Source organism: Vanellus vanellus (genome assembly GCF_965231255.1).
Source record: "Vanellus vanellus genome assembly, chromosome: 4".
NCBI classification, from domain to species: Eukaryota; Metazoa; Chordata; class Aves; order Charadriiformes; family Charadriidae; genus Vanellus; species Vanellus vanellus.
In genome coordinates this window covers 41071759-41095197 of record NC_138909.1, presented here as the reverse complement: position 1 = coordinate 41095197, position 23439 = coordinate 41071759, and the positions used below count along the sequence as shown (strand labels likewise).

The window sequence follows — 23439 nt, the reverse complement described above, 5'->3', positions numbered from 1 at the left end:
CTAATTGTACCTGCAATAAGAAACAGTAATAATAATTATACCTTAGAGTTGAATGTGAAAAGGGTTGTGAGCTCAGTCCTGTTTCTATTCATGCCAAATTTTAAGTAAAGCTGAGAGGAAGAAAAATAGGTATTAGGCCTCTTTGTGAGGATACAATTGTGAAAGTTAGCCCCAAATATTGTAATTATTACAGATATAGAAAAGGTTATGCGTAAGGAGAGGATTTAATCCTGGGTATCTAATCTATGCTAGCTTTCCTTAAGGGCAGCCAGCAAATAAGGTCATCAGAGCACCGCATTGTTGGACCATACCACACCTTTTTACCTTACCCTTATCAGATACTTTCATCATTACTTATGGAGTCACAGAGGAAGTAATTTAAGAACAGGCCATATCTTAATCTGTTTTAAACTCCCCAGCACTGGATCAGCCCTCAGGAGACGACTTTCACTAAAATGACAATGTCTGCAAAATTTGCCAGAAGATGGAACAGTTATTGAGCAGAGGAGAATCTTCCTTCATTAAAACCTTACCTTGCTTACATCATTAAAACCTCTTGCTATAAAAATTACCTGTGAATCTAGTAATTAAAACAATATATCAAAACCAAAACACAGATTGGGTGATCTACTAAGAACAAGACTATTACTATAAAGATTATATACATATTTTAGGTAAACCAGTTGAAATTGACAGTCATGTATTTCTAAAAAATGCTGACTGGTGTTGTGAACAGTAAATATTTATGCTCCTTAAATATTTAAACTTGTAATTTTTCCCCAACTGGGCTCTTCAGTAACCTGTTGAGAACACTTCATTTTCCATTCAGTAGAAACAATACATACAATTATATATAAAATTATACATATTCAAATGAGTGCTGGTAAATGTAAATTTCCTGGGACTTTAGAATTCTAAAATTATACTTAGAAGAATTTATTTATTTGATTTTATCTCAAACACTTGTTGAATGGCATGTATCATGCACACTGCACATACGTACGCAAGCCATTGAATAGATGTGTTTTGTAAATATATATTAGACCAAATTTCTGAATCTCTGAACAGAGATTGTTAGAAAATTATCTCTGAACAAGCACAGAGAAATTACAACTAATTAGCAGCAATTGTATTCACTTTTTAAATAGTATGCTGCTGATACAACGTAGATGAAGTGTGTGTTTCTCACCCGACTGTATTGGATATCTGAAGAAACAGGCTAAAATCAAGATTATAGCTAGCCTATAGTATTTTATGGAGACTGGCAACAGGAGGAGGAGGAGTACTGCCGCAACTGAAATTATTACACTAATAAAAAATGTAGTTGCTTGAGCTTGGGTATCCAAGTGATGAAGCAAATCCCTGATTTTAGGCTTCTTGGTTCCTAACTCTTTGAACAACTGTTCAAAATGACTTCTTTTTTTTATTATTATATCTCTCTCACCCCTACTGTTTCCCCTCAAATATCATCCTTGGCAAATTCAGAATCCCAAACCCCCACATTAAAGGACAAATACATGTGTGCATTCATAAGCGTGTGTAAGCAAGCAAACAAAATGTGGCAAAACAAGAGAAATAAATATGCAGTTCAGCATTTTATTTGGTCATAAATAAAAGCAATAGCAGTTAAGCAACACAAGATGATATGTGACTATTTTTTATAAAATACGTGTTTTGTTATTTCTTAAAAAAGTTTAATGCTATTTTAATTTTTTAGAAAAAGAAACTGCTATGAAGTATTTTTAAAGTAATATAGATTTATTTATAAAAAAAAAATATATTCTAGCCGTTGTCACTAACTGGCACTGTTACTAGTTTCTTGGCTGTGTGACTTGGTACAATACACCGCACACTCGCATCTCTGGTTATTCCAGAACAGACGTGTTAACCAGAATGCAGACATCGTTGCTCCTTGCAAAACAAACAAAAGGTACAGACTTCATGCTTTTCAAGCTGAGCAAAAGCTCCGACAAAGTCACTACGCAGGTAAGCTGTATAGTTACACAAAGAAATAGGAAGTTCTGGCAGTTCCACAGCATCCTCATAAAAATTGCACAATCAAGTTTCAGGCTGATTTATTGACCCACCCTTATCTTTGATGTTTATTAGATCTGTGTAGATGTAGGCCACACCTGCCAAGCTAACTACTTGGCAAGGCAGAACACCTTACAAAAGTAACGCCGATTACTTGAACAGCAACCGGTGAATTGTGGCCTCACTTCATAGTCACAGAAAAACTTTGTCCTCTGGCTGCTGATCAGTAGGATTTGTGCTCTTGTGAGGGGGGGAAGAAAGGGGAAGCACAGTAAGGAAGAGGAAACAAGAACATTTGGGCTAAGAAAGTGGAACTGAACAGGCTCTTATCACAGGAGCTGGACTTAATCTTACTGAAACCAGCAAGTTTAAGGCTTGTTTTTCATTTAAGGTAGTTGCCCATGTTGTTAAATATATGTATCTATGTAAAACAAGAACAAATGAATCCTAGTTATGAATGTAAATGCTCTTAGTGGGAGGTTTCAGTTGGGTATTTTCTACAAAAAGATACCCAAGAGAAGTCACAAAAACAGAGACAAAAAACTCGGGACAGCCTGAAGAAGACTATACCTCAAATGCAGCTTTTCCCCTTTGGCACTTCTGCATTCTTTCAAGAGAGGCAGAGCCACACCAGCTGTTCAGGGTGACAGCCCTGGCTTCTTGTAAATAGTACCTGAAGAACAATTCCAACTTGGAGACAATACCGTCTTGTTGTCTTTCAGGCCCCTGGTACAGCTTTGATCCTCTTCAGTGTCCTCACCAACATCAGCTCAAAGCTCAGGGATGGTCTCATAAAGCAAACAAAAGGTTAAGAAAGATTTGCAGACAAAGGCAGCACACGCTTGAACAGTGACATTCTGATCGCTCCTGTTTCAGAAAGGCTGTAGCTGAAAAAGGTCAGGCAAGCTAACAAAGATTACCAAAGAATAACTGAAAAGGTCAAGTATTTGGCATACAAAAGGGTCTCAAGGGGTAATAAGACAGAGATCCATAACATGAGTAGTATGGAAACCGTGAGTGCCCATAGTCTCTCTCAAGAGCAAACGGTTATAAAATGAATTTAGCAGTGGGCAGCTTTTAAAGAATACGTGTTTCTTCACAGAATACACAACCTGACCAGAAATATCTTGGATGACTTTTGTCCTGGTTTGAGGTAAAACAGAACCAATTTTGTTCAGTAACTTCGCTTCTTAGCTGGGCCTCTTCTAACAACTGAAATCAACTGCATATTGTGCAGACAGTGTTCACTCTCTCAGAGTGATAAGACCAATTGTTTATAGCTGATGCCCAGGCATGGGATGCAGAGAGGCTCTTGCTTATACTTATTGCCATAACAGCCAAGGCCAACCAACTTTGTTATTTGCCACGTTGGAGGGTCGGAAGTGGAAAAGCATAGTGGGGTCCCACCTGGAGGGAGGAGCGGACAGGACAGGTGACCCAAAACTGACCAACAGGGTATTCCATCCCATCTGCCTCATGCTCAGTATAAAAGCTGAGGGACCAAAGGGTCAGGGGCTCTTCCTTCAATGGCCGACGTCTGAGGAGGACTCTGTCTGCCTGTGATCCCAATCCTGACTCCAGATCCGGAATCCAGTTCCTGTCCGTCACTGAGTCCAGCCTGGGACTGCCCCAGTGCCAGCCGGTGACATGATTGTCATCTCGGGAGCTTGATACGGTTTTGTATATATTTTTCATTATTTCTTTTTATTTTATTATTAATATTTCATTAAAGTAGTTTAGTTTCTTCTAAACTCGTCTCTTTTTCCTCCTCTGCCTCTCTCTTTGTAGAGGGGTAGAGGGGAGCATCTGTCGGTCCCGTCTGGGGTCCCTCGGGTCCCCAGTGGTGGATTTGGCCTAAACCACGACAACTTTTTACGTGCCCTGTGCATGCTAAAACTCCCCATGGTCTCAAGGGGCAACGGGACACATTCATGGAGATGAGATCCACTGGAAATTAATTAAGCGCATAGACTCTGTCCCTTCCTCAAGAGGTGCCCATGAGACACACTGCTGGCGATGGGAAGCCACTGGAAGCATCGCTGCGCTGCCGCTATCCCCACGCTTCTTCCCCAGGCACCTGCTGGGTGCTCTCACTTACCTTCTCCTCCCCGCCGTGCCACCTGAGCCCCCTGCCTGGCAGGGACACCAGCCCTGGGCCCACACTAACTAGCCCCCCTCCTTTTTAAATTCAGTAGCGGGCTACTGAGTCAACGGGACCCAGCCTCGCCAAGGGACAGCGCGGCACCCCCACGGGGGGCACAAGTTCGGGCCCCGGCGGCTGGCCTACAGGGCCCGCTCTGGGAGGTGGGAAGACCACCTCCTCCTCCTCCTCCTCCTCCCGTGGGCAAGAAACACGGCCCGGCCCGGCCCGGGCCCCGAGCGGGGGGAGCAGGACGCGGCGGGGTCTGTACACCCTCGGCGGGGCCTGTACCCCCTCGGCGGCTGCCCCCGCCCGCCGGCTGCGGCCCCGCCCCGGGGCCGGCGCTGCGGCGCGGCTCGGGCCCAATAGCGGCGGGGGCCGCTAATAGAGGGGCGGGGCGGCGGGGCCGGGGCCTGTGCCTGGCCGGCCGGCGGGCGGGCCGCCGCTTAAGGACAGCCGGGGCGGCGGGGCGAAGAGGGCGTGGGACGAGACAGTGGAGATGGCGCTGACGGCGGGGGTGAGGCGGCAGCAGGACCTGGACAATGTGAGTGTGGGGCTGCGGGCGGCGGTTCCTCCTGGGGCGGGTGGGTGGCCGGCCAGGCCGCTGGCCGAGCACGGCGGGCGAGCGAGCGCCCCGCTTTCCGTTCCGTTTCTTCCTTCCTCTTCGCTCTGTTTTCTATACGAGGCGCTGGAGGCTTCTTCTCCTTCTCTTTTCTTCTTCCGGGGGGAGCCTCCGGCCGAGGCCTCTGGTAAATGGCCGTTTCGGAAGTACAGAGGCCGCCCGGGCCGCCCCCCGCGCTGCCGGCGGGCAGGGGCCACTGCCCCTCCGCAGCCGCGCTTGAAATACCCTTCACCCTCCTCCTCCTCCCCCCCAGTAACTGGGAGATGGGCTTGTTTTTAATCGAGGTTGTTAATTTAATCGAGGCTGCTCGTGTAGTTTGTTCGGTTCTTCTGGGTTATTTTTGTTTTCCCTCTCAAAGAGATCCCGTGAGTGTCATGTCCGGTTTGCGCGCTGCCGTGACCGCGGCGTTTTGCTGTTGATGCCACGAAGATGATGAGAGGGCTGGAGCACCTCTGCTGTGAGGAGAGGAGAGGCTGAGAGATTTGGGGCTGTTCAGCCTGGAGAAGAGAAGGCTCCGGGGAGACCTTATTGCGGCCTTCCAGTACCTAAATGGGGCCTACAGGAGAGCTGGGGAAGGACATTTTACTAGGGCATGTAGTGATAGGATGAGGGGGAATGGCTTCAAAGTGGAAGAGGGGAGATTTAGATTAGATATTAGGAAGAATTTTTTCACTCTGAGGGTGGTGAGGCACTGGAACAGGTTGCCCAGAGAAGTTGTGGATGCCCCATCCCTGGAGGTGTTCAAGGCCAGGCTGGATGGGGCTATGAGCGACCTGGTCTAGTGGGAGGTGCCTCTGACCATGGCAGGGGGGTTGGAACTAGATGATCTCCAAGGTCCCTTCCAACCTAAACAATGCTATGATTTGGGTGTTTGCTCCCTGTCCCCCACTCCCCAGCTGGGAGCCTGGGTGGGCAGGGCTGGCAGGCTGTGGCTGTACTTGTTCCTGCCTGCCCTCCTCCTTGTCATCCTTCTCCTCCTTGTGCTGTGCTGCTGCTGAGGTGGTCACAGGCTGGAAACCTGTTAGGGAGCCCAGAGGCTGGTGCCTTAACCAATGTTTGGGGTAACATCAGTGCCTAACAGAGGGACTCTTTTTTTTTTTTTTAAGGTGTTTTGGCTTTCAGCAGCTGTGGTTCTAGCTCATTGTAATTAAATGAAACCTGTGTTTGATCTAATTAGCACACTTGCTAGGTTTTCTTAATGTATGATTGACTGCTTGGCATCATCATCTCTCTTGCTTTAATTCTCCTCCTCCCCATGTTGCCTGTAATAATACCTACTCATGGAGGTTATGTCACCCAGTGCTTCCTAATGCTACCTGTGTTTCAGGACGCAAAGATGAATTGTAGCCAGCCTCGCAGTAAGTAACATGATCAAACGTTCTGATAAAGCTCTGTCTGTGAAGGAGTGTGCTGATCTTTCATGGTACTGCAGCAGTGATGAGCTCACCTCTTCCCATGAGGCAAAGGTGGTTGTCCGAAGGATGGTCACTGTCTTTGTGGGAGGTGGCAGCTGTTAGGTCTGCTACTAATTCTGTGTTGGGGAGGAATGTGGCAAGATGTCTTGGCTGCTGGAATGTTGGTCCTGCACGCTTGCTTTCAGAACTTAAAGTTATACCTGGCATCTGAAAATGGACGGTGATGGAGAGAGATCATCTTTGTACTCTTGCTTCTGGATTTTATATCAGTGACATAAGAGGAGTGCCATTTGTAAACCTTTAGGTCTGCAATAAAAGGTCATTTTACCAGGCAGGTATTTCAGTAAGGCTTTTTTTTACAGTCGAAGACTGGGCTAATTAAAAGGTATCGAATAGGTGAGGGTAGGCCTGTTCACACTCTTCTATGGTTGGGCAAGTGTGGCATTCACAGTACTAAAATAGAACTGCTGACTGAAATAACCCTTGATGACGAGTTTCTTTACTGTAGGCAGCTGTCTGCAGGTGAAATAGCACCGGGAAGCCCATCTACACTGTCCTGGTTAATATGAAGTATAAACCTAGGTCTAATCCCAAAACTTCTTTTTCTCTCTTGTGCTAGTGTCTAGAAAAATGATACGCCTCACTTGCCTCGAGGCTTATGCTGCTTTATGTCATGACAAGAAGTCCTCAGTTTAAAAACAGTAAATATGCCAATGAACCCTGGCATGTCTCTCTGAATAGTCAGAAGTGTCTGCTCTTGTTGTTCTGGGCTGTGGCTTGTATCACTCGGGAGAACAGCAGTCAAGACTTCAGTTTCTTTATCTTTTGAAGCAAGCAAGTCATGGGACGTAGCAGGATGCGAAGGGGGAGATGTGAGCAGTTTGAGCGTTCACAGTGGCTGTATATGTTTAGCTTAGGATGTATTTAATGACTGTGTCCTGGCCTGGAAGAAGCAGAGATGCATAGCACTGAGGCAAGTTCCTTCTCTACAAAGAAAGGTCTTTCCCCTCCACCCATTCTTAGTTTTACTTTTTTTTTTTTTTTTTAGGTGAAAGGTATGAGGTACTTCTGGAAACTTACATAGCCAAAACATTTGAGCTGACTGTAAAGTCAAAGCCCCAATATTCAGTGCCAACAACACAAGTAAGGGCTGCGTGATTTCTAGTGAAAGCAGAGAATGTCTTGCCCAGCACTTCATAGCAAATTCTTCCCCCTGTGAACTGTGTTTTTCTTGCTTGGGTTCATTTTAAACTGCTGCAGCTGTTCTGATGTGTCAGTGGCAGAATCACTTGAAACTATTACTGGCTTTATTGCCTCTGACTGTAGTTGGATGGAAGTAAGAATAACAGGCATTTTTGCAGTACTTGTATAAAATACATGAGAGAGACTGTAATTGTCACTTTTTCCATCTTTTCATGTAAACATACTAATACTTGTGGCCTCTGTCAGCAGTGATGCTCAAATACTTGTAACACGTTTTAAAGACTAAACTTGCTGAAGACTGTGTGATGCTGGGAGGTAGATTAGTGTCAGATTTCAGGGGCTGAGTTCTTGCACAAAGATGCGATGAGAGTTTACCTAGAACTTAAGGGCTTGCCTCAAGATGCTAACGTAGTTGTTTTACCCCAAAGCTTGATTTGCTAACAGGAAATTACTAAAACTTTGTACTTAGCTTACCTGTTATTCTTTGCCCTCCCCTTCTGTTCTAGGGTTCCTTGGAAATAACACAGAGTTTGGAAGATGATCCCCTACTGGATGGACCACTTATTTCATCTCATACACTGCATTCCCAACTGAGGCCAAGATTTCATGCTATCCCAGCAGTTCTCCTTGCCAATTTTCTGTTGCTAATACATGTAAGTTTAAGAAGCATGACTTCCTTATGAAAATTTGCTGTCTCTATTCTGAATTCTTAGTGTTCACATGGACAGAATTCTCCTGAGATGTGCACACACTGCTCTTCCAAACCAGTGAAGTCTTATTGGATTTTGATAATGTATATGCTACATGATATTTGCTGCATTCTCATTCTGATTGCTTGTTGGTGCTAACATGCTATGACACATTTTGTTAGGAAGAAAAGCCATTTAAAAAGTAGTTCTTCCAGGCTGTTAGAAATGTACTTTCTAAAATAATATTACTGCTGTAGAAGTGCTTATACTAGTTATAGAGGGCTAAGATAATTTTGATGCTATGCCTTCTGGAGCCTGAACTTAATTTCACGGGGAAGACTTGAGATATTTCTTATGGTAACTAAACAAGTAAAGTTGGACTTGCTCCAGAGTTTTTGCAAGGCTGTGGATGGAGAGATAAAGGAAACAAAATGTTACCTCCTGCTCTGACTGACTTCTAGGGGTTAAGGGTGAAAAGGACAGATAAAGGACAGATCTTGTACCTAACAGTATGAAAGCCTTTTTGAGGCTGGTAAACAGAAGTAGCGACTCTTGCCTAGTAGTGAATTTATCTCAGATAAGCTGAAGACACTTGTTGCTTGTGAGCATGTGGAAACCAAATGTGAAGAAAGAAGGGTGAAGAGCCTAAGATCTAACTGAAATGGTACTTCCATGGCACTTAGGTACCTAGTTTAGTGGTGGACTTGGTAGTGTTAGGTAAACAGTTGGACTTGATCTTAAAGGTCTTTTCGAACCTCAATGATTCTATAATGCCACTAACAATGACCTGAAGATAGTATGTGTGTAAAGCCAGACATATATGTGTTGCTAGCTGGTTTAGAGCTTCATTTGATCTCAAACAAAAATGGTATGCCCAGTGCTCTGCAAAACGTCCTCTCTGACAGAACTTTAAAAGCACGTACCAACCTCTAAGGTCTTTATTTGTGCAGCTACATAAAGCTGTTGAAACCACGTGCTCTAGCCTTCCAATTTTAGAAGTAAATGTTTTGTGAGCCTCTTAGTAATATCAGGAAACGTCCCTCTGCCTGTCAGGTAGACCTAGGAAATGCTTCTGCTGTTCTGCTGTATAAACTCCCAAAGTTTCCAATGGAAACTGTGTATCCAGTCTTACCCCCTTCCACTACCAGAGGAACACTGGTGCCATCCCATTAGGATGGCACTTGAAGTCTGCATTACAAAGGCTGACGCTGCCATTGGTAGTAGTGCAGTAAATGGTTTTTCAACCTAGCCTTGGGGCCTTACTATCTACTAACATAATTGATGTAGCCAAACGTCAGTCACCCCAGTCCTAGAAAACTGCTCTCTTCTTTCCCCATCACTTCCCCTCTCCTGCAAATGGAGAAAAGTGTGTGGAGGTGAAGAGAGAGAAAACTGCTGAGACCTCTGTGAACACACACTCTCCTAGGTAAAGTCTTACTGCTCTTGCTGAACCTGCTACAGTGGCTGGCTGGTCCTTGGAGCAAAATGGAGAAATATTTTTTTCTGTTGGTGAAATACAGCATTATAATTACCCCCATGAACTAGTGCTGCCTCTCTTGCTGAAAAGATGGTTGGGGGAAAACAAGCTGATTGGGTTTCCTTCCTCTCTCCTTCTGCAAATGTGCACAAAACTTGTGGAACGTGGTGACACCAGGTTAGCTTCTGATGCACAGCCTGCCAAAGGGACAAATATCCCTGGAGAAGTTAAGCTATTACAGTGTTATGCAGTAGTGTTGTAATGCATCTCTACAGTAATTTGTGTGTAACGCGGAGTATTTCTTCTGCACCATCCTGTACCAAGAAATGGGGTTAGGTGGCAAATAGCTGCTTTGGTGCAGCTGCCTTGCTACACACAGCTCTGGAATGTGTGGGTAGGATATGCTGGAGTGTGGTGGGGCTAGGTTTTTAAGTGGTTTTGTTTTGCCATGCCTTGCTCTTCTGCAGGCTTCTAGCTCTTATCAGGAGACTCTGTAGAGCAGTGTAAAGTATACAGGGTAGAAATAGTTTCTTTATTAACCCTGTCTTTCCTTAATACTTAACTTGTGTAGTTAGAAGAGGCCTAGCTAAGAAGCAAAGTTACTGAACAAAATTGGTTCTGTTTTACCTCAAACCAGGACATTGCCCATGAACAAAACTGAGCTTAAATACTACTCCAAGAATAACTTCTTGTATATAAAAATCCACTGTACTGGGGTGAAGGACCTATTGTTGGACTGACCTAAAATGTAAGCAAAGCATCTTTAATTAATGACACCCTTAATGCCGGCTACCTGTTTCCTCTTGCATACCTTGCTGTAGTAGATTACTAGAGCTGTGGTGCTAGGCCATTCCCGCTTGCATCAGTTTAATATAGCCATTTTCTGTACTGAAATACATTCCTAACACCTGGAGGGAGTAGAACTAGATGTGTTAATGGCTTAAAATGGCAAACCGAACAGTAGATGGACCAAATAAAATATGGGTTAGCTGGATTATTCTTAGCTTTGTAAGACAAGGAGGTGGTAAAACGATAAATTAAACGAATGTTTTGTTGATAAACCCTCCCTCTTATTCCACTTCTTAATCTAGCTACTTAACCCATCTCAAGCTAATTTGGGATTTAATTTGCATTTGAATTAATGGTTTTACAGATAATATAGAACACACTCCCCCCTTTTTTTTTTTCTTTTTCTTCCCATGTTCTACCCTGTCTGTTCTCTCTTAGGTGTTGATGATTGTGTGAAAGTTATTTCCCTCATTCCGCCCTCCAATTACCTAGCTATTCACAACCAGAGCAAACTAAGGGCAGTTCATATCAAGAGTAATTAAGTGGTTCTGAAAGGTTAATTTCTGTGAAGAAAGCTGGTTGAGAAATTACAAAAACATGAAAAATAAATTCAAGGGAGTAGTGGTAAGGGGGCGGTGGGCTCTTGGATCTCTATAGAATTATAATACAGAAACAAAGCTAGCAAAAGAAACTCAGACAATTTCCTCCATCTTTAGTTCTGATGTGCTTCTATCAGTTATGAGATGCAGAACGTTGGATGCTTTTTAAGCCAAGTATATTAGGGGTGTTAGACTGCTGTAGACTTCAGGCAAACTGATTTTTTTGTTGTATGTAGAAGCTCTTAAATTACTTCTGTATTGGTGGGAGTTGTTTTTGGTTTTAGTTCTGTTTTAAAATATTCCTATTCTGTAGGATGAACGAGGATGAGAAAGTACCAGATATTCTTGTTCACTGAATGAAAACAGTAGAGTATTTTCTGTGACAAAAACATTCTGTAAAGAGTAAAAAAAGCCCTGTGTGTATACATATATCCCACATAATATGCACGCAAGACTCTGCCTTCTAGTTAGCTAAAAGATTGCTGATGCTCACTGCTGATGATGAAAACTTGAAGACAGGAAAAGTTATGGCATAATGGCACTAGTTTGAAAGGACGAGTGTATATACAATGTGATTATAATGTGGTCATTCTGACAAGTTCTGAGCAAAATGAAAAAATTGATAATAAATATATTTAAGAATGATTACCAACTGGCAAAGATGACTACCCAGTGCTAATAATTCATTTTAAGTTACTATGATTATGTTTCACTTTTTTCTTATGTTATAACCTGGAGATGTTCTTTAATGGATTTAGTGAAGGGTTGACTTCCACTTATGCAATGTTGATTTGAAGAAACATAGACTGTACCAATAAGATGTGAGGCTGTCCTGCAGAGCAATAACTGTTGTAATTGAATGAGTCTAAAAAGATGTGATTTTTCTTTTTTTTTTCTTTTTTTTTTTTTTTTTCCCCTGTGAGAGTATAAGTCAAGTTCACATTAAAGTAAAAAGAGATGGTAAAGAGGGTCTGGAAATAAGAGAAATTCACTATGAAGGGAAGACTTTGGGTAGCAGTGAAATTGATTTAGAGGAAATCTTGGAAAGAGTGGTGGTTCTCAGCTCTGTTCAGCTGGAGACTGGTTGCTGTCCTGGAAGACAATCTTACTACTTAGTAACTTCAGTCACAAGTATGTTCCCAGAGTGGCACATAGTGGTTGTAGTAGGTGTCTAATGTTCCATACGCTATCTCAACTCTAATAAAATAAAGTCAGAAAGTAATGCATAATGAATAAAATACATAAGCCTGTATTTTTTTAATAGATAAGTGTTGACTCTAAGAGTTTTATTCTTTCTTCCTTTCTCTTCCAGGTTGCTTTTGTTGTTCTAGCATTTTTAGCAGCTATGTTTTGTTCTTACCCCAATCCAAATCAGGATAAGTGCCCTGGAAACTATACTCACCCACTTAAAGTACAGACTGTCATAATCATTGCAAAAGTAATTCTGTGGATTCTGCATGTTTGTTTTGAACGATATGTCCAGCACCACCACAGTAAAGTCAGAAGCAGAGGTTACTTCTCAATATACCGATCAACAAGACATCTAAAAAGGCTCCCACTGCTGATACACTCCACAGGTGAAGTGAACTTGTTTTCCTCTGTTTTTCTTCTAAAGCTTTAAACTGACACAATAAAAGACTGAACAGTTTATATATAAATGTATGTTATGTTTTATGAACTTTTAAAAATCTGCCTAGAGCATTTATAAATTATATTTATTTTAGTCAGATGGACCTCCTGACTGACCTTTCTGGCCTGCCAGATGCATGTTGTAAAGAACTCTTTGTAGTGGAAAAATGCCCACAAGTAAGTGTGAGGTTGGGAAAAACATCTAGTCATTTGTAACTAGTCTTCAGCCATAAAATGCTGAGCCAGTAACGTCTGTTTGGCTGCTAGTGATCTTGATTTGCATACTCATTTGTCTAGTTGGGTATGTGGTGAGACTGCTAGTCCTTCTAAGAAGTGTGCTTCTCTTTTCAAGCTCAGCAATTCAAGTAGAAACAGATTAATTGCCCGTTGCTCAACAGCTGCCTGAAATCAGTAAAATAAGCAGTTTTCTAATCTCCAGTGTGGCAGTGTAACATCCAGCTCTACTTCTGACTCCCTTTTTCTACTTTCTATAGACAAAGGGTGGTGTATGGGAGTGGTTTAACTATGTATTCTGTTACCACAGCCAGCGAAGCTGAAAGAAGTGTTGTTACAATTAGCTGGTGTAGCTTTTCTAACAGAAACTATTTCAACAAATCTGAAATCCATCTAATTTAAAGGAATTTTTCATGCAGAAATAACAGGGGAAGAAGAAACAGTGGTAGCTTTTTACAGTATTTTTGCCTCTTATGATCCCACCTCCCTTCTGTAAATCTTCTGAATAACTACAGTAGTGGTTTGTTTTGTTTTTCACCAGCATTGATAAGTTAGATGGTCCTGCTTTGTATAAAACCCTAACTTTCTTCCCATCCAGTCGCTACAAGAGCTTGTCGCCTTGATGAATGTACAGAACTTCAGGCTATGGCCACTAGATAGAGCTCTGAAGATACAGATGTGTTTGGAGTGCAGTGACAAAATCAGGTTACAGCAGGCTTAAGGCTGTTTCAAAAGACAGTAAAAGGACTGATTCTGCCTATTGCAATGTAATCTGGAATACTTAGCCCTGTCTTCAGTCTTAGATGGAGCCCTCTTCTTCCCTACCAGACAAACTGGGCACGTGTAAATGTTCAGGTGCAATGAGCTGTGTGCTGTGGCCTTTTGATGTAAATCATCTGTAGTTCAGAAGGTGGTTAGGTCCATTACTGCAAACTCCCTGCCGTGCTAATTGCTGCTGGTACCGCTTCCATCCTGACAGTTCAGTTGCCTAATGCAGTATGAAAGAGAACTGTACAGTCCCCTAGCTACATTAATGGTCTTAATACACTTAATGCTTTATCCAGGCACTGGTTATAGAATTTCTACAGGAAAGAAATGAACATTTCAGACTCCGTATCAGAGGAGAAGAGGGTGTGTAAAGAATTAAGAATGCATGTAGGTCTGTAACTCAACACTTGTTCTCCTTGGCTAATTGTGCTCATTTCAGTTAAACTTTCAGTGACTTGCAAGTATTAAAATAATAGCCAGGCAACCAGAAGCCTGTACAGGTATCTCCCTTTGAAAGGAAGGTGTTTGGGTTTTTTGCTTTGTTAGCCTCATTGAAATACACTCAAATCCACCATTTGAAGGAAAACACTTTCTTATTTTGAATTGACTGATGTGATCTTTTAGGAATTGAAAGAAATTAGTAGTCTCCAAGCAGTTTTGGGGACTGATAGCAGCAACAAGACTAGAAACTGATTAAGCCCACACATGTATATTGGGTATTTCCAGTCCATTTCTTCCACTCTTGTTTTTTAAGTGGGAAAAATAAAGAAACTCGCAGTTCTCTACCATTACAGTCAAATGCTGAAATTAAACTTCATTTACCTGCCAGCAGTTGTGAGCTTGTATCACCTGTGTTAAAGAAATTAGCCAAAGAGGCAAGTGGTATGAAATGGAAAAGCATTATTGAAATGCTGCAGCCTAATGCAGATATTAGGGATGAGAAAGTAGTAAGTTATTTTCAACAGCTAATGAAACCGTTATACCTGTAAAACGTAACATTTGTTTTCTAGGTAATGCAGCTCTGCTTTTGATTCTGTCAATGCAGCATTCCTTTCCTGATCGCAGTAAAGTGTACCTGTATCTCATCCTGGGAGTCCTGGGCCTGGAGCTGATTAGCTCCCTGACATGCTTAGCAATTTACACAGGTGAGAGGCAGTTTTTGCCTTCTTGGGTGAGACTTGTCGTAGCTGCTACTCAACTGGTTGGTTGCCCTCACAGTAGCTCACTTGGGGTACCACAAGACATTGAACTGCAACTATAAATACAGAATGATTCTGGGCTTGTAGAAGGAGAACTAAGGCAAATAAAAAACAAATGGGAAGGTTGTCGGGCTTGATTTGGTCTACAAGCGCTGCTAAATGAAAGCTCCATGTTACCTCAAAGCTGTTGAGCCAGTGAAGTGGCAATAAATGTGTAATTGTTGCAAGTGTCCTGTGAACAGGCTTCTCTGTTTAGCAGTGTTCTCAAATGCATGCGCCACAAGCTGTGAAGCAGTAAGAGCTAGCTGGGTTTATCAGAACTGCTTCTGGGATTTATTTGTGAGACTTGCATAGTTGATGGTATGATGTGCCTCAGTCTCCAGACTCTTTCTTTCCCTGGTCCCACCCCAAAAGTGTCAGTTCCTCTTTGTCACTAAAATGGAGTATTGCCTTTAAAAAAATGTTTTTTAAAAAAAAAAAAAAAAAAAACAACTTTTGGAATCTGTGCTAATACTGAAATAAGATACTGCTTCATAAAACTGTGAGGCATTGCTTTGTACTGTCACTGTTGGCTTGTAAGGTTATCTGCTTTGAAATTTGCTGTAGCTTATCAAGACTTGATAAACCTCTCTGCATTAAATTTTTGCAGAACTGTTTAAAATGTTGATTAATAAATGCTTGAACCATGTAGCTTTCTCTAATCTCATCTTAAAAACTATTTGGGTTTATGGCTTGCATTAACTCACATGAAAATAGATGAGTTGAAAAAAAAAAAAGCAACACTGAAAAGGTACAAGACACTAAAAATGCAATTATTTTTGTTGTCCAAAGAAAACTAGAGATGTTTACTGTTACATCCATGTCTGTTTAAATGATATATAGTTCCTGCTTTTGAGTTAGTTTATATTCCTGCTTCTAAGATACTGCTTTCTGATTATTTGCAGCTATGAATGAGGACATGGCACCTTAGCTAAGTAGCCTCAGTAGCACTGGTTTCCTGTGCAGAGGCCTGAATGCTGTAGGCTTGTCAGGCTTTCACCTGAATGGACCAGCATGGCTCAAGTAGAGTAACTGCCCTCTGGAGGGGTGAAGGCAATGATGAGGGAACACAAGCACAGCAGTCAGAGAGAACTATTCTGAGAATGCTGGAGATCATCCTCTCTTTACATACGCATACTTACTTTCCTGGGAAATTCAGGAAATAAGAGATAAATTGCAAAACTTTGATAGAACACCAGGAATTCCAGTGAAAACATTATTTCTTACCCTGAGGCCTCTTGGACCTCAGCAAGCTACATAATGTATCTCTTACCCTGGTAGAAAAGGATAAGTAAGTGCAAGAAAGTTGACCTTCGTAGCAGTAAGGTGTGAGCCTGGACTTCCGTAAGAGCTCTCAAACTATCTATCTGCTTATTTGTCACCAAAAGGGTCTTGTTTCCTAGCTTGTACTGTTTCAGTTTCTGTGCCTATCAGATCCATTAACCAACTTACACCAGGAAGTTGCGGGGTGCAATATTGCTTTCCAACTGAAGGAGGTTTGAAGAAGGGTACAGTGAGTTCTGGAACCAAAGTGAAGGAGGGACAGAGCTGCATTGTGAGGAAGGAGTAAGGCAGTCTCTTTTGGCAACAGCTACCTTATTTCTTCAGCAGCCCCGAAACAACAGTCTAACCTTCATTCTTGAAAGCTTGGTGTAGAAAACTAGGATTAATTTTTATGTAACATAACACTTGCCTCAAGATGGGGCAGACCTCCAATCACCCTAGGTTGCCTTTTCCAATGGGTGGTGTATCTTGTTTTCCATCCTAATCCATGTTGAGGTAAGCTAAAAGACTGCCTGCATGTCTGTCTTGTCTGTAGTGGTGTTTTTTTAACACTTTGAGAATCAAATTAAAGCTCTACTGAAGCATAGCAAATGTATTTGGCCAGTTTTGAAAATAGCCTGAGAATCTGTAGTAATAGTGATACTTAATTTTTTTTTTTTTCTCTCAAACAGAGCAGAGTATGTGACTGGAAGCATGAAGCTTCTTAATAAGATAATTTTAAGGGCAGTTCTCTGCTCTGGGTTAGAGTGCCCCTCTGTAAGGCAAGCACTTAGCAGATACCACTTACTGTTAAGATAGTATCAGCTGATGTAGCTGAGCAACAATGAGGAGACTAAGGTCACTTTACACCAGCAACTCATGATCAACCTCTTCCTTGTGTTAGTGTATTACTCCTAAATTTTGGAGGGAAGGTAGCACCAGTACATACGTGGTTTCTCCATTGTAGAATAATTATTTTTTAATTACTACAATGAGGTGTATATGATTACCTCTAGAAGGATCATGTATGTGACATGTTAATTTCAATATTACTTCCTCACAATGGAAAGTGGTAGCATGGAATACCTGACTGTCATTCTAGGTATTTCTTCTTGCTTGTTGGAGTTTTTTTTATGAATTGTATGATGCACAATGTCCCATAAAGTACAACTCTCTATGTTAAAAATCTCCATTCAGCAGTGTAAGTATATATATAGCTGTAGGATGCAGAGGCAGAGATTCAGAAATCTACAAGGAATTGCTGTGATTGACCTATAACAGACTTGACATATATAAATTGTTCAAGTGAGGTAAATGTGCATGGAATGAAGTATGACATCTCTAAATGTCAGCTTACTATTGTAAGTTTGTTTTTGGTAGGATAGGGAGTCAAGCTTTAAAAGGTTTACTAAATATATGTATTTAATTACTTTTATACATACTTCTAATATCACTTGAATAAAAGACTAACATTCCCACAAACAACGTATGTTGGGAATTCCACATCATTCCTTCATGGCTTTATTTGTAGAGAAATACAGTCATAGAAATAACTAACCTTTGAGCCTAACTTGTAGTTAACCTCTGGAGGGTCTTAGCATTGTTTTAGCAAGGTGGCCTGTAATAAACCCCATCATAATCTTGACTTGTAAGGACAGCCTTTTCTCTGCTGCAGTACTGTGGATTTCTCAGAGAGCCAGACTGTAATGTTTTTTGTGGCATTAGATGTATTGCTTCACAAGCAGCCCTAACTGCAGAGTCCAGAATGCATATTCCAGATCTCTCAGTATATTCCCTTAATCAGGATCTGACATTGAATGACTTCAAATATTTTAAGCTTCCTTCCAGAAATAATGCAGAGAGTGCCTACGGCTTCTCCCACACCCACCCGTACTCATTCCATATCTGTTAAATTTATCTTAAACTTTATTCACAGGTGCCCAGGAATGACTTCTGGTTTTGATAGCCAACATTGCAGGGTTCACAATGTGCAGCTGATCAGAGCCACTCTGGTTTGGATACTTAATGGCTTTCTGCAGCAAGTCCGTCCTAGTTTTAGAGCAGGCAGACAAAGTGCTGCTTCATTGCAGGTAGTCTAGTTAAAACAGTATTTATCAAAGAGCTGAAACTAGAAGTTCTGACCTAGATACTAGTATCAAAACTTTTTACAACTTCTTTATGGCATGGTGCTTAATTGATGGTCTGAATTTGGAGACTGAATCTCGGTACCCTCTCAGAGGCAACTAAGGTTTCACCCTCTCTTAGGTTACAGACTAAGTTTTGCGTATGGTAAGCAGTATGTTCAAGCTTCCTCATTCAGGTCTTCACTTCACTGTGGTCTTTTAAGCAGCAGGGCTGGAGTGGGGCAAAACAAAACCAACAAAAAAAACCCCATCACTAACTTACAATCAAAGCCATTCCAGAAATGACCAGAGATAGATTCTGCTTTTTCCTTCCTTCCCCCTGACGCCCCAGATTGTCTTATTATCGTTCCATCTCCTATCCTAAGACAATCTTATTGTCTGTTACAGATTTTTTTTGGTTTTACATTGGAACACGGTGATAATGCCTTTCTCTTTTTGGTTGCTTTCCAACTAATTTATAAAACTTTGTTGCAGTGAAAATAAGCAACTTCAATCGTGCAAAGCCAAGACCTGACATAATAGAAGAAGAAAAGATGTATGCCTACCCTAGTCACATTACCTCAGAAATTGGATTCAGGTAAGATTTTCTGTATTAGTCTTGTACTTTGGTCAGCCATAGTATGTAGGTAACACTGACTAATATAATTGCATTACTTTCTGTGGACTTACATGTAATGTGTCAACCAAAGCAGGGGTGGGAACAATAGTTTAGAAGGAAAATATATGCTTAATGCTGCTATTTTACATGCACAGATGAGAAGTAGCACAAACTTGAACTTGTTACGTAGTAACAGCAATATGTTACGATACAGAAATCCTCAAACATGAGGACAGAAATGATTTGACCATTTATGGCTGGTTGCATGAACCTTTAATGTGCTATAAATAACTGTGCTTAATCTGTGGTAGTTGACTTTATATGGGAGTTTGAGGAAAGATACGGGTGTCTTAAACTGTTACTTAAAGTATGCCTACAGAAGCCTAGCTTCTTCAACCAGTTTCAGGCAAGGAAATATATTGTGGGTAGTTGATAGATGAAGAAAACTTTGCAGCTTTGTTCTGTGCCGGCAGTTGGACATGAGATTTCAGCAAGGGATTTGGAGTATATTTCTAGTTTGGGAAGGAACTTTAAAGGTGGGTGGGGCACTTAGCTTCTCTGTCTCACTGAGGAATTTCTTACCTCCTATCTAACATTAACCTTACGAGCACTGAGACTTACTGTTTGTCCTTTGTATACCTTCTGACTGCTGGAACATCTTCCAGTTCCTGAAATGAGATTGGTGTGACTTAACAAAAAACAATTATCAAAACTAACATGGATTTCCATATAAGAATTTATTTAGAAATTTTCTATTACAGTATGACTTGCTTCTGCATGTGTGCCTTAGTAAAAAGTTCGAGTGCAGAGATGACTAATACTTAGGCACTTCCCCTGATGTCATAAATGCAGCACGCACATGCTTTTATGGAACTTGGAAGTAGATGTCCAGGATACAGGAAGGATTTAGAGTTGTCTTGAATTTTGATACAATGTCTGACTTCCATCTTGATTTAAACACCATGGTGAATGCATGGTGGACTTCATTCCTTTCTCGTTCAGCTTCTCCCCTGAGAAATTCTCAAATGCCCAGAGAATGAGTCTGCAACAATGACCAGCTGAGGAAAAGACTCTGATTTTTTTTGATTAAAGAGTGCAAACTTCCTGTGAGAACTGATTGCAAAACAGTTATTTTAATTCAGCTCTATACAACGCTGACTCTCTTTCCCTTGAGAGTTAAGGTCTATTGAAAAGTGAATCCTGTCAGCCCTTCAGTTGACCCTGGTTATAAGAATGTTTTTTGAATATTATGACCTCTACAACCTAAGCTACTGATCAGAACCTCTTCTGGTGCTTTAAGATGGTAGTGCAGATCACTGGTTAAGGTTGCAAGCTTTCTGTCTACAAAACCTGTTTTCTTTATAGTTTTCCAGTTTAACTACTATAGGTTTTTAATTGGACCTAAGCTTTTTTCCCACTCTAGCAATCCTCAGCACTTTCTAAGAATTATGAAAAAGGCAATGTTCCTCCACAAAATGCTGCAGGGCTGAGGAGCAATTTTCTAAGTTGCAAGATGCTCACATGTGTACTAAGAGGGCAGATTCTCAAGTCAACTATTGAGAAATAATGTGTAAGGGAAGACTGGAATATGCTCAGGCACTGGTACTTGTTCTTGCTGTATTCATAAAAGTTCCTAATTGTAGATTTGACAAAGTTCTGCACTCTCACAGATTTTTCTCAATTAACTTGGCTTTACTTGATGTCGCAGTGTTACTATCCTACTTAAAATGAAGGATGCCTGAAAACTGGAGATATTTGAAGTGGGAAGTTAACTGTACATGAAGCTGTAGATCTGAAATAGCAAAACTGGTGCTGATGCTGTTATGATACTGTGATAGATAGTATCACTGTATATAGTAGTATATCATGTACGCTACTGCAGGTTAATCAAGAAATTTCTCTCTTAAACAGCTTATGATCCCTACAGCTGAACAAAAATACTATACCTGCTTAAAATAAGCTTCCTAATATATTTGGAAAAGGTGCCATGGATTTCTTAGTACAATTCTAGCATGTTGTCTGGCTCACTAACTTTGAGTTTGTTAAACAGTGAGAACCCTTATACTACCACAAGTTTTCTGTAACTGTCTAGCGGGAAATATGTGACTTGATTATGTATACATGGCATGAAGTTTGATTTAAACTTTTTTCCTCTTCCTGCCTTCTCATGTAAAATGGAGGTTAAACGTAAAGGTATTGTAGATTGCCTCCTCCCTCAAAAGTTAGTTGATACCAACAAAAGTAAAACCAAAAGAAGCAACGTGTTTAAATACTTGTTAATTAGCTCTGACACTTCATATGTTAGAAAGCTGCTGTCACTTATTGCAACCCATGTTCACTTTTGTTATTTCAAGGGAAAATTCAAGTTTAGAAGAGATAGTTGAGAAGCAAGGAGATGTAATAGAGTATCTTCAGCGACACAATGCACTGCTCAGCAAGAGACTATTGGCACTAACATCTCAGCAAATCAAAACTTAACAGCATTTGGAAAACTGCTGCAGGAGCTCTGGAGGGAACATGAGGTAATGTAATACCCAGACTGATTTGTACAGATGATGCGTCTTCAATCACCTTTCAGATTTTGAAATAGCAGTTAAGCTGGAAGGATGAGCTCTGCATATATTATAAACCTATTACAACTGGATACTCTGGCTCTCTTCAAATCATCAGTTCTGAAAGAAGTTCTGGAGCTTCAAGGACTTTTTTTATTGCTCATAGGTTGAAGTTGGACCTGAGAGAATGGTTTAAGTTTGTTCAGTTGTTGCTATTATTTTGTACTGCTGTAACCTTTAAGCTTCAAACTACTGAAGTATTTTATATTTCTAGAATACAAACCTTTTATCTAGAAAAATCTGACTTTGCAAAGGATCTCTTTCCCATTTCTAGGGCTGAAGCTGAGACTTAGAAGTGTTCTGTTACGGAGTCCCATTACTTCCAGTGTTAGACACGGTGTACTCCAATAATCCTATACAAAGTAATACTTGCTTTCTAGATTGGTCTCCTTCTGTCCTTTGTCAAGAAAAGGAATGAAACTGTTGCCTGTGCCAGTGGGGCAATTTGGCATCCAATTTAGGATTATTTAAAAAAAAAAAAGTTATGGGTGCCCTAGAATGGCAAATCTTGCATATAAGTGTGGTACAAAACAGTGTCAAAATAAGCAATTGAGCAGTTGTTCAGAATTCTGGCTTTAAAAACTCTAAGAGGGATCTTCAGAGCTGATGACTTTCCTGCTACTTGGAGTTTGCATCAGCTAATAATCAACAAGATTTCTACTCTGCCAACTGAACTAACTTAACACAAAAATACTTGAGAGTAAGATTTTTTTTCATTGACCTGGTAACTAACTTGTGTTGAAGGGGTTTAAGATGTATCAGTTACAGGCATCCTTGCTCTTTACTTTGACTCTTCAAAAAATGTCAGCATCTTGATTCAAAAGGTAAAATGGTGTATGTGGGGAAGTGAAAAGCAGCAGAAGACAGAACGGTCTTCTAGAAGTTGGAGAAACAAGAACTTTTGGTTCTATTTTGCGGGTTTATTGGGAAAGCTGGTACTTTTACCTTTTTACAAATTCTGTTCTGTGTACTACTTTGTCTACCAATGTAGACCAAAAATTATTTTAGAAGCCAATACCTCTGTGGGGAGACAGGGTAATCACAAGTCAAAAATGGGAAGAAGAGTCTCATGAGGAGTAGTCTTGTAGTTGAATATTAAGAAAAACAAATTAATCCATCCTACTTTGGTCCTAGGGCACAACTTTAGAAATAACTACACTGTTTAGTGTGCAACAAACACGGGGGTTGTCTCATTTAAAGGAAAACAATAAATATTGGAGATTTTGCTGCTATCCAACACTAAACTATTCTCCTTAACCATTTTTTTTCTTGAAAATGCAGCCAGGATTTTATAGTATACATGTGAAAAATATAAATGTTTTTGGTTTTAGAACTTGGGTTTTGATGTGGTTGTGTATATCAATCTATATAATTTCTATGAAAAGCAGTAAAATGTGACTGTGAAGTTCATGCACAATAAATGCAACTAAGGAAAAGTGTGAATTCTGTAATTTCTAAGCTTCTTTACAGCTGGTGAAAACTGTTCCAACAGGCGACCTGTGCAGATTTTCTGTTATGCTGAAGTTGCTCACAGCACAGCATTGGTGCTTCAGATTAGCCAAAAACTACTATAGCAAGGATAGCTGTGTATTCATGTTGGAGCTTAAGTTTAATTTTATTCTCTTTCCTGGGTTATATTTTTCCATCGCTCCTCCTATTTCTCTCCAACGTAGAGGAATAAGCTGCATAGTGTAGCAGAACAACTTTACTGTATTTTGAGGGCATTGCTCATACTCTCCTCCTCTCCTTCATGAGTGCTTAAGATTAAATGTGGATTAACCAGCAGCATTGCTTTCCACAGAACAGGCCAAGTGCAGGTTGTCAGGTGTGAGCATGTGTATCTCCTGCCCTTTGCAAGTCATAGCTCTTGTTAAATCAGTTCTGTGTTTACCAACTTCAACATATCTTTATTATAGAATCATAGAATGGTTTAGGGTGAAAGGGACCTTGGAGATCATCTAGTTCCAACCCCCCTGCCATGGGCA

The 23439-nt window shown here is 40.9% G+C and overlaps 1 protein-coding gene across 1 annotated transcript; it reads left to right on the top strand.

Moving 5' to 3' along the window:
- Positions 1-4625: 4625 nt before the first annotated feature.
- Positions 4626-22887, top strand: TMEM192 (transmembrane protein 192). The gene is made up of 6 exons (XM_082482592.1): positions 4626-4718; positions 7921-8067; positions 12281-12545; positions 14610-14744; positions 18719-18821; positions 21197-22887. Exons 1-6 carry the CDS (start codon positions 4674-4676, stop codon positions 21318-21320), a joined length of 819 nt encoding a protein of 272 aa, XP_082338718.1. The 5' UTR covers positions 4626-4673; the 3' UTR covers positions 21321-22887.
- Positions 22888-23439: the final 552 nt, after the last annotated feature.